The sequence below is a fragment of the Arachis duranensis genome, chromosome 6 (assembly GCF_000817695.3).
Source record: "Arachis duranensis cultivar V14167 chromosome 6, aradu.V14167.gnm2.J7QH, whole genome shotgun sequence".
Taxonomy (NCBI): Eukaryota; Viridiplantae; Streptophyta; class Magnoliopsida; order Fabales; family Fabaceae; genus Arachis; species Arachis duranensis.
Window position 1 is genome coordinate 3,554,292 of NC_029777.3, and position 11,924 is coordinate 3,566,215.

Below are 11,924 nucleotides of genomic sequence, written 5' to 3' on the forward strand. Positions count from 1 at the left end.
GACCGAATAAAGCCTGCAGTTCTTGTTCAACAAAATGAGTGTGGCTACAGGTCGGGGCAGCATTCAAGCTAAATGAACAAATTTCATTACCTTCCTGTTTTAATTTCCCCCTTTCAGAAACAAAACATATTTTGGGTAAAATAGTTGCAGCTACTGAACTTTTGATTCCATTTTGGGAAAGAGAGAAGGGAAATCAAATCTATAGCTGTCATTAAATGTTAACATATAGTGGCAACTAGCTGACAAATTAATTAAGTTTGATTTGTTGTGGAAAAATGCTGACAAACTTTATGTTATCAGAGTCTTTATACAGAGACCTTAGTTTTTTTGTTTGGAATAAACTAGCCTTATGCCCGGAAAAAATTGAATTACAACATTTCTAGTTTCTACACTCAAAATATGTTCATGGACATCAAATTTTGTTTAATGTGAAAAGTTTAATGTTGAGATCACATTAAAATCCATGTGTGTTAAAATAGTTGTTGTCAAAGAGTACAAAAAGTTAGGGTTCAAAAATCAAAATCATTTACTATTGTAATCACTAGACCAACCCAAATTTCAGGTAACTGGACTTTGAAAAAATGTGTAAAAATCAAACCAATTTGATCAAGTGGTCCTTTATCCTTTATGGTCAATTCGGATGTATCAAATCTGTAAACCGTAACCGAACCAAATGCAGCATTGAGGTAAGTGACGGATTCACAAGGCATGATTGAAAGGGAAAATGGCTGGACTGAGGAGAATCAACTAGTTACTTTCTACGGTTCGAAGGAAACGTATATGACAATGCTTCCTTGCATCAACCCACCAGGTGGAGGTGGAACTTGAATTCTAGAAGCACGATAATCATGTACCTCAAGAAATTTGTTTACTCCCTATTCTACTAGCTGCAGGTATTGCTTCGGCTGCTTCCAAATTCAGACACACTTGTTCTTGCAGATACATGGATCTGATTTTCTACTTTCCCTTAACGATATACCAAAGTGAGTAAATGGAAAAAGAAAAATACTAAGTGAAGAAGTTATTTTTTTAACTAAGTTCAAATAAGTCATTTTTTTAAGCCTTTCCTCTTTTTTCTTAAATTAAAATTTTTTATTATCAATCCTTAAGCTATTGAACCAACTAAGTTAAATTTAGTTATTAAAATAATTTAATCATGTAATATTACTGATAGACAAAAGTATACATAAAAAAATTTTAAGTGGAAAAAAATATAACTAAAGATTCCTGAAATATAAAAATACACTTCAAAAATGTTTTCGGTGGACAAAAGTGTTATGCCGTAAATAAGAATTTGATATTTACGAATATTTAGTGTGTACTTTTGTTCGCAAAAATAATTTCGAAAGTAAACTTTAATATTTATAAATGTGTTCTTTTGTGTTTTAAACTTTTTTACATGTATTTTTGTCCATTTTATCTGCTATCCAGTTACCTTTTCTCTTCTTATCACCGCAGAAAGCGCTTCCACAAGAACATTGAAATGCTTTAATAGGATGGTCATGATCATCAAAGTCAATACCATAATCCTGTAGAAAATTTATCACGTGTCAATGAGAAAAACAAAATCTTACAAGGAGAGAGTGTTACCAGAATCAACTTACCCACGTCAACTCCTCATTGGCTCTCACATCTCGGGTGGTAAAGAAAGCAAGCTGTAGAACAAAAAATCATGAACATATGACAAGAAGTTAGTTTTCATTGCCTTACACCAAATAAGGTAAATAGAGAACTATATGAATGCAAACTCAACTAGTTATTACATGGTAATAGTGGTGATCAGGAGTCTCCACTTCAACAGGAATGTCAATGAGATTTGCATCAAAGCATCTGGAATGTCGAGCAAATAAATTTCATCGGAAAAATCTACATAGAAATGAAAAGGATAGAGACATGGAAAGAAATTTGTTGTCTTGAATTTCACGTTATATAAAGCTTGAAATCAATATGAAGTATACCTGTGATTGATAAACCTTCCAACATTTCCATTATATGTTGCATCTAAACAAAGCGCTTCCTCATCTTTCAAGACCCCTTCTGATCCCCAGTCTGCATCAAGAGTTACGGGATATGTGTGTCTGTCATTGCTGCAACTGCTGTGCACATTCCTTTCGTATAACTCTGTATTGGTTAATATTTCCCCAACGTATTCACATACAAAAGTACCCTTCGGCAAATCCTCAAGTGTTCTAAGGCCCCAGCCCTTTCCCTCACGAGTCATGTACACCTGAATAACAAAGAATGAGCAATAAATTTAGCCTAATTTGCATCTACATTACACAGAAGCTTTTCTGCATATACGTTGACAGAGAACGTACATATGAAATATTATATTTTGCACCTCCTCTATAAGTGTTCCCTATATGTCGGCCAATGGCCACCTACCAAATTCATATTTATAATGAAACCACAGACACTTATAATCAAACTTAAAAAACAATATAATCAAATTTACATTTATAGTAAAATAGATTCATAATTATAAGAGTATGCATTGTAAATTGTATTGGTGATTAATTCAGTATTCATAGAATAATTTTTAAGGTGGATTCTATGATGAACTATTATCATAGTAGTTACAATAACTATATAATTTTGATAATATTTTTTACTTTTTTTCTATCTCTTTATAGTAAAAAAATATTTTCAAATAGCGAAAAAAAAAAAACATTAATTTTAATAATTGTATAGTAATAACCATTATAGTAATACAAAAATATTATGTATATACAAAAAATCAACTAGTTATTATCTTCTAAGTCTTTATAATTTTACTAAATTTTCAATTAGATTCTTATATTTTTAGGAAAAGTTTAGGGGACCAGCAATTTTTATGTTTTGTGACCAGCACTTAATCATCAAGAGAAGAGTGATCTCCTACCATTGAATATAATCTCACACCATTAAAAATACTAATGATGGCCAATTGATGGTTACAAAACACAAAAGTTGCTAACTCTCTAGCACTCTTCTTTTTTTAATTGAGTTCTTATACCATATCAGATTTTGTAACTAAGTCCCTAGCGTAACAAAAACGTTAGAATCAATGAAATTCAGAAAAGTGTTAGGCATATTCATTTGTTTAACATAATATTCCATTCATTCCAACATTTTTGTCACGACAGGAACTTAATTATAAAATATGATATGTTATAGGGACATAATAAAAAAAGTATAAAGATCAAATTGAAAATTTAATTAAACTATAGGAACTAATAAAGTAATTAAACTATAACTATATAATATCTTCAATATGTATTTCGTACTTTAACATATATTCTAATTTGGTGACTAAATTTTTGTGTATACATAGCATGATTGTAATAAAAAAAAAATTTAAACCAATAGAATTTATTATTTTTGATAACACTTTTAGTGATCAGTCTAATACCTTTAGTCTGACAATTTAACAATATATTTTTAGCCTACAGTTTTTGAATATTGCTAGCTAACTATTAGCTAAATTATGCTAATTCTCTAGTATTTTTTTTAATATTCAATACATAAAATTTCTAAAATTACATATATTATAATTCAATCAACAACTATATTATGTATATACTAAAAATTAGCTACCAAATTAACAATTCACACAAAATATATGTTGAAATATAAAATACATATTAAAAATAGAAAAGTGTTAGTTAGAGAGCTATGAAAATTTATTAGTTTTAGCTATTACTTAATTATCAACTTAATTCTTTTAGTCTAGTAATTCAACAATATATTTTATCCTATACTTTTAAACATTGATGACTAACGGATAGATAAAAATAATAAATTCTAATAGTCCTCTAGTATTTTTCTTAAAAATAAGTTGAATAACATATATTTATAGATAGATAGTATATGAGTTAATAGTTAAATTAGTCCCTGTCCTTCCGTTACTACACTTACAATTTCGTCAACGATTAATGATGTAAAATGTTAACTGATAGTATACATAACACATAATATATTCAATTAGATATTAACTAAATATGTTTATAAAAATCTATCAATTTAGTCATTAGGTCATATAAGATTTTTGTAATTGGAAAAAATGACTAAATTAATAAATTTTCATAAACATATTTGATCAATATCTAATTAAACATATCAGGTATTATATATGTTATCAATTAACACTTTACAACATTAATCTATGAAGTGACTGAAAGATAAATATGATTAATTCGCAATATTTGAAGGACCAATTTAATTTTAAAAAAATTTAATGTTATGACTAATTTGAGTATTTACGCAATAGTATATGTTACTTCATGTATGTACGACACAATACATGATTAATGTATGCGTCAAATCTGTACATATAGCTAGAGAATATTAACTTACCTGCAATTTGCATCTTATACCTCTTTGTACTACTCGATTTCCACATCGCATGTCACAGCCACATTTCCTCCAGCATTCTTTGATAAACTTCCTAACCATATGCCCTTTGCATTGTTCGGGCATGAACTCATTCTTAGACTTCTCCAATGGGCACTCTTGACAATACACGAAATGACGATCTTGAGGTTCATTCTTCATGGAAATGCAAGCTTTAAGAAACTCTTCGTTCAACACACCTTCAGGAGTGTAAGCAAACTCTCCACCAGTTTCACGGGCACATGCACAAGGCAGTGAAGCAGAAAGACAGTTGCCTGAACAATCAGAACAGCAACCCTCATCCGAAATTCGAGCCAATGAAATATTTACATTAGCACTTTGGTATATTATATTTTGCGGTATATAATTAAATTTTGGCAAGTCCTCACTGCCATTTTCATCTATTAATGGGATTTTCACCTCTTCTGAACCTCTTGTTATGTCATTGATAAACTGAGAGGAACTCCTTTCATCTTGAGTAACTGCCAAGTTGCTGGAAGAAGACCTGAAATTCGAACGTTTTTTATGTCCCAACATCAGATAGCTCCTGCATAAACCATTTAGTAGCTTCACCATTGAAAACTGAGGATCCTGAGTCATGCAAGAGCTAAGGTACTTCTCCTCCATGAACTTCATCACAGTATCCAAATTAGGATTACAGAAGTCCGGTTGAGCCAAGGCAGAGTTGCAGTTTAAAGACAATTTAACTTCTCCACGGGGTGAAGAAGCAATAGTGATATTTCCCGTGCTAGTTGTGGCATTATTATTGCATGATGAGGAAGCATCAAATAATCCTAAAATCAGCAAGAAGTTAAATAACAATCTTTGTTTTATATATATATTAAACCAAGTTGAACACATGAAACAATAACAGCCAAAATTCATCTCATTGTATGAGTTCGGCAACAGGACTCTTTGATGTAGGTGGCCTTATTAAAAAAAATTTGTACATAGCTAATTCCTACTTAATTGTTCGTGTAAAGTTTTATGAAGATTTCTTCATCGCTTTTAATTAGAAATCTTCAGTTTGATATACTTTGCTTAGTTGAGCCTCCTTATTCACTTATGGTAGAAGGTGGATACTTCCATGAATTGCTAACTGTTAAATAGTTTGATATGTTTGACTGAACCATTTAACGTTTCAAAATATCATCATGATAGAAAACACTTTCAGCTTTTGGTGTTCGTCCCCTCTCTACAGCTGCTGTGAATTGATACTAAATACTATTTCTAACAATGAAAGTTTGAGTGCTGACAATGAAAGATGTAAATTTACTCAATAGCCAACAATGAGTGAATATGAATATTTCTATAGCAAGCATTAAGATTTTCTCTTTGAGGAAACAGCTGCTCTTGAAGTGCACTGTTAGTCCCTTGCTTGCATCATAAATTTTGACCTACTATGTGTAGCTTCATTAGAGAGACAGAAGAAAGCTGCTCCTCATAAATCTGTAAAGCACCTATCATCTCCACAAAACATTGCAAGATGGAGACAATCAAAACCACGCAACTAGTGATATGTGACCTCCTACTTTTAACTCTCAAACCTACATTCTACATACCACTCTGAAAACCTCGAGCAATTTCTTTTAATATAATTTAGAAATGAGAAAAATTAACAGATTAACATGATTACCGTCATGATTTGTTGAAATAGGCTGAGTCTGTAACTTTGGTTTCTTAGTTCTGGGTTTCACTAGCTCTTTCTCATAATCAACAGAGTGCCCTGAAGATGGTGCTATGTCGTAATACGTTTTTCTATATTTAGGTGCGTTGCAAGGTGAACTGGAAACCCTTTCTACCTTCATCAACCTTGCATGTGATGCTTCTGAACTAGTTCTGGGCTTGCTATCTTGCTTAGAAGCTTGAGATGGCTCAATGATTTCTTGTGAAGAATTACCTGGAGGTGTTTTCCTATCTGCAATGGATAACTTTTGGCTCGACTTATTTGTTGTTGACAAAACCTGGTTATCATCATCATCATCATCTATCAAGTGCAGCTTCTGTTTTGGTCTTTCTCGAGCATGAAAATTGACAGACACTTTTTTCTTAGCATCTGTTCCCTATTTGAATATAACAAGGTAACTATAAAAATATACAGCAAAAGTTTGAGAAAGGATTTGTAAGGTCAATATATTGCTTCAAACAATTATATGTGTACAAAAATTAATGAAATATTAAGAATGTGATGTGTAAATCAACTGTTGATTAAAGTAATTGATGTTCTAAAATTTTTGTTTTATATTTGCCTCTTCTAATATCTCAGTATATCTATCCTAAGCCTATTACCGAACAATGATCTCAGCAAGAACAAGTATGGAAATATAAATAACGATAAAGTATTAAATTGGTCACTTATATTTGGACATAATCCTATTTTGGTCTTTAAAGATTAAAGTGTCCTATTTGAATCCAAAAATGTTTCATTTAATTTCAATGTAGTTCCACCGTGACATCAAAGTTAAATAATTAACGGAATATCCTATACGACAGTATAAGAACAAGATCGATAATCTGGAGAACAAGTACAAACTTTAGAGACACAAAATCAACCGTAGATGTATTAATACATTTATTTATCATTCTTCTTACAATTTAAATAAAATATTTTCTATAGAATTAAGGAGAATGATAAATAAATATATTGATGCATCAAGGTTGATTTTGTGTCTTTGGAGCTTGTACTTGTTCTCCAGATTATCAACCTTGTTTTTGTACTACTGTTATATAGGACATTCTGTTGATTATTTAACTTTGACTTCACGGTATGACTATATTGAAGCAAAATAAAACTTTTTTAAATTCAAATAAGACACTTTAAACCTTAAAAACCAAAACAGGCTTATGCCCAAACGTAAGAGACTAATTTAGTATTTTATCCTTAAAAATAACTTTCATTTCTCCTTCCTTTTGACAGGTAAGGAAGCTACATGATGAGATAAACTGTTGTGGTCATAAATTGAAATTTTTCACATCAGTATTTAATTGGATCCCTAGTGGTGATAATTTTATTCAGTTCATTTGTGTTTGTTTCTGAAGATGTAAACACTCTCAGTGACAACTTCCAATAATTCAACTACCACTTTTTCTATGTCATAGTATAACTTAGAAATGAAAGGTAAGTCAATACTACTTAAAATAAAATTTAAAAAATAAGAGAAGAAAAAAAGAATGAAACAATACAAATAAGCTCATTTCTAAAATTTTTTTTAACATAGTTGGAGGAACCTTATCTTCTTTGAAGTCAAAGTATGCATCTACAAGTGTCCGATAATTGTCCTCTTCAATAAGTTCCCAATTTTTATCGTAGACTCTTAACAACTCTGCCAACACCGGCTTCACCTCTTCAGCTGAAATTCCTAATGCCTTCATAGCATTAAAGGCCTGAACAACTCTTGGATTGGGAGCCATATGATCAACACTGTTACAAGAACCAGAGGGAAAAAAATGCTTGATAAGATCCTCTAAATGTTTTCTAAGAAGCTTACTGTGGTCAAGAAATTTATATGCCACAAAAAGTAATCATTTCCTATATATAGGCTCATTTTATTAAACATATTAACCGCTAACCTGCCAATGAAATTACTGAATAATATATGAAAACTACACTCACTTGATTCAGTAAAATTTAACTAGACTCCCCCCTATTTTTTAAGATAGAGATTGATTTCTTTCAAAATTAGATAATAATAATAATAATAATACATTTTGCACTATTGTATTTTCTAAGCATAACACTAGTCTCTCTTTTATGTTCAAGGTGAGTAAATGTCATCTGAAGAAATAATAAGGAATCATAATAAATTTCAGCAAACCTAAGTAGAGATTAGCATAAGTTGATCTTGAAGTAACGATAATGCAGAGTAGTATAAGGAAATAGCATGCAGAATTACTTAATCCAGTAGTTGAAGCACGGAAAGAGTTAAACACGAGTTGATAAAAGAGAATGTGGCAATGCAAGTCACAAGAACGAACAATTGATAGCAGAAAGCGAGTAAATTATTATCGATCTGAATAAAACAGTAGATAAGCAGAGCTTTCGCAAACTATGAAAACAATCGTATTAGAGAATGAACAGAGGTTTACGTGGAGAAATGAAGAGAGGGAGAGTGGTGTTGGTGATGGTGTTGGCGAGGGAGAGAGAACCGTCAAGTATCAACCATGCCTCTGATTCTGAGTTAGTTATACATAAAGAAGAATGTCGTTAACAGAATGAATAAAAAACACAGAATGTGCGTGTGTGTGTGAGAGAGAGTGAGAGAGAGAGAGAGAGAGAGAGAGGGGGGGTGAGTGTACTGTGAGTCTGTGACGGCTTGATGAACGTGAGTGTGTACAACACAATTTTATAGGAGAGGAAGCGGAATGGTTGGGTAGTTTGTTAGGGGCTTCTATTCACTATGGCGAGGACTTGGGGAATACCGTAGACGCACATATGAATGCCGCTCTTCAATGCTATCTCTTGATGGCTGCCTCTTGGTATGCCTCTCATTTGGTTACTATTTCTGAAACTTCACCCCCTTCTCTGTACCTGAGCTGCACCTCAAAATATACTCGTTCTTTTTGTCTTTTTTACTAGAATATCGATTTCATACTTTATCCAAATTGGCGGCCTTGGCCCCGTCCAGTCCAATGGTTATTATGGACTTGATTTGGGTTATTATCGTGATTGAATTTTGATCTATTAAATTTTAGATTTTTATTTTAAAAAAAATAAAAAATTTTATTATTAAATATTTTTTATATTTTTTTAAATTTTATTTATAAAATAAATAATAATAGATCATATTTTATTTTTTAAAATAAAATTTAAAATTTAAAGAATTGAAATTCATCGTGATTATAAAGTGTTATTACAATTAAAATTGTATTTTTTTTATAATTTTATAACATTTTTAATAATATTATTTAAAAAACATTGTTAAATAATAAAAAATTATTTATTTTAATTTTAATAATATTTTTTAAAATATTATAATTAGCATACAACCGCAGTATAAATATATTAAAATGATTCATGTAGTTTGTACCGTATAATTTTTTGTTTTAACTTTTATAACCTAACATTTATAAGTATTTCATAATTTAAGAAAAAATATATCAAGTTAAATTTTGAGGGTCAACTTCGTTTTATTGAATAATAAAATCATTCTATAGAATAGAGATAAATTATTGATACTTGCAAGATAATGGATGTACGAAATTAAAAATGTGTATTTTAGAGGATGTAATATATTAGCGATGAAATATCACCATTACAATATTGCCCAATGCATAATATTAGTAATTAATTATACTAAGATTTATCAATGATTTTAAAATTATATCATATTTTTTTACATTATATATCAAGTGTTTTTTAACCATTTATGAGCATTTTGTTTTATTTTTTCATTTGTTTTTTTCTTTAAATATTTAAATAATATATTTTAAAAAATTTTAAAAATTTGGGGTGCGTGTTTAGAAAATTAAAAAAATTTGGAGTACAACAAATTGGATCGATTTGTGTACTTTAAATTTTTTTAATTTTTTAAACACAAATCGAACAATCTGAATATATAAATCGAATGGTATTTTTATACCTCTTAAAAATTAGACGATTAAATTTATACTCCGTGAATTAAATCATCCCATATTTTAAAAAAATATCATAATAGATTACAATTTAAAAAAACACTATTGTTAATTCAATATTAAAAATAAAAATGTGTAAGCTCTTACTCCTAAGGGACATTTTAAAATTCCAAATATTAATTCTTAGAAATCATATGTACACTATGTCAATAGGTATCAGGTTGTGCCAAAACGAGACTTGCGTTGATTTTTACATTTAGGTAGCGTTTGTTTTGAGGTATTGGGATAGAGACTGGGAGATTGAGATATAGTATCATGTTTGTTGGCTCAGAGACTGGTACTAAAATTTTTGTCTCATTTCAGCATTTCAGTACCTCTAAAAAGTAGGGACATAAGAGACTGAAATTTTTAGAGACAGATACTGAAATTTTAAGAACATTTTATACCTAAAATACACTCATTTCAATTAATTAATTCCAATTTTATCCTTTTTGCAAATTAAATTAGAGTTTTATTCTTGTTTCAATTTCTGTCTCTTACTTTGCACCAAACAAAATATTAAAATTTATTTTGATCTCTATCTGTTAGTCTCTGTTTCTCAGTCTCAGTTTTTTAATTTCTGTCTCTCTACCAAACACTACCTAATAAAGACAAAAACAAGTTTAACTCCGTGAGTATAATTCAAAATTAAAGAAAATATGCAATTAATGAGAATATATATAATCAATTAAAAAGACTTGAATTAATAGAAATAAAATATATTTATGTGATTTAATTTAGATATAATGAAATTAACCAAGAAAGAATCAATCACAATATATAATTAAAAATATAATAAATTCAAGATTTTATATATTAAAAAAATCAATTAAAGAGGTTCCCATGATATCACAAAAATCAATGTTGGATTTAGAGAATTAATAGGTAGGGTTGAGAATGAAACTTGATAACGTGGCATATTTTTTTTATTTTTATGCAAATTTTTTAATCAATTTCTTCTGTGTAACTATTAAAAGAATTATAATCATAAGATATAAATAAAAAATGTAATTAATTCGTAGTTTTTATTCAGAGAAGAATGAACTAAAGATATAATTAAGATTTAATAAAAATCAACACTAGATATATACATTTGAAAAGGTAGAATTTGACAGAAAATTATTTGATAGGAGAATTAAAAGATTATTATGTACTCATAACACGCGGTAAGAAAAAAGAAAATAATTCTAAAAATTTTGTACTTAAATTTTATTTAAATAAATAATATATAAATTAAAGCTAAATATTTGTATACGCTAATAAAAATTATTTTTTTTGATAGTATAAAAATGTTATACGTATTTATATTGAGACCAATTTTTATTGTTAACTTTTTGACCAACTCTTTATACACCATAAAATTCTTCTCCAAGAATTAGGCTCACATATATTTACATGCGTAGAAGTAAAAGAATAAAACTCTTATGTGTTATTCTCATTTATTTTCTCTATTTTTGACGTGTATATATAATCATAATTCAATTTAAAACCAAATCAGTTAGGATCTCATTCAAATTTATAATTCAAATTTAGAAATAGAATAATTAATTATTCTCTAATCTTATTTAATATTCTCAATTATCATATTATTATTATATTCTTGGTGTTAGCAAAGAATACAATAATATTTCATCTGATTTAATATAATTATTTATTTAATCAAATTAAAATAATAATTAAATAATTCTATAGCAAAAATTAGAACACTTGTTAGTGTGTGATCCCATAGGTTTAATATTAAACGGGTAGTAAATTAGTCATACTAAATTTACTAATCAAGGTTGACGTCTAGCAACACTCCTCAACGACCTGATAGTATGAAGTAATATTTTTTACTAAGAACCTGAGAAGAACAAAGTATAATTACTTCTATCTTTTCAGCTCTTAGTTAACCCTTGGAGTATGATTTAATTGTCAAATTTTAACTTGTTACCATTATTATA

The 11,924-nt window shown here is 29.1% G+C and overlaps 1 protein-coding gene across 1 annotated transcript; it reads right to left on the minus strand.

Moving 5' to 3' along the window:
• Nucleotides 1-1,385: 1,385 nt before the first annotated feature.
• Nucleotides 1,386-8,549, minus strand: LOC107491792 (histone-lysine N-methyltransferase SUVR4). The gene is made up of 8 exons (XM_021126218.2): nucleotides 8,458-8,549; nucleotides 7,600-7,792; nucleotides 6,008-6,434; nucleotides 4,336-5,165; nucleotides 1,959-2,227; nucleotides 1,764-1,830; nucleotides 1,605-1,655; nucleotides 1,386-1,529 (listed from the first exon to the last, which is right to left on the minus strand). The coding sequence occupies exons 2-8, from the start codon at nucleotides 7,780-7,782 to the stop codon at nucleotides 1,386-1,388; spliced, it is 1,971 nt and encodes a 656-aa protein (XP_020981877.1). The 5' UTR covers nucleotides 7,783-7,792; nucleotides 8,458-8,549.
• Between the last annotated feature and the right edge of the window lie 3,375 nt (nucleotides 8,550-11,924).

Bases quoted from the DNA above. Each gene is read 5' to 3' on its own strand.
- LOC107491792 (XM_021126218.2), bottom strand. From the start codon at position 7,782: ATGGCTCCCAATCCAAGAGTTGTTCAGGCCTTTAATGCTATGAAGGCA. The intron at 5,166-6,007 runs GTAATCATGTTA...TGCTGATTTTAG, and splicing joins TATTTCAACAAATCATGACG to GATTATTTGATGCTTCCTCA. The intron at 1,530-1,604 runs GTAAGTTGATTC...AATTTTCTACAG, and splicing joins CCAATGAGGAGTTGACGTGG to GATTATGGTATTGACTTTGA.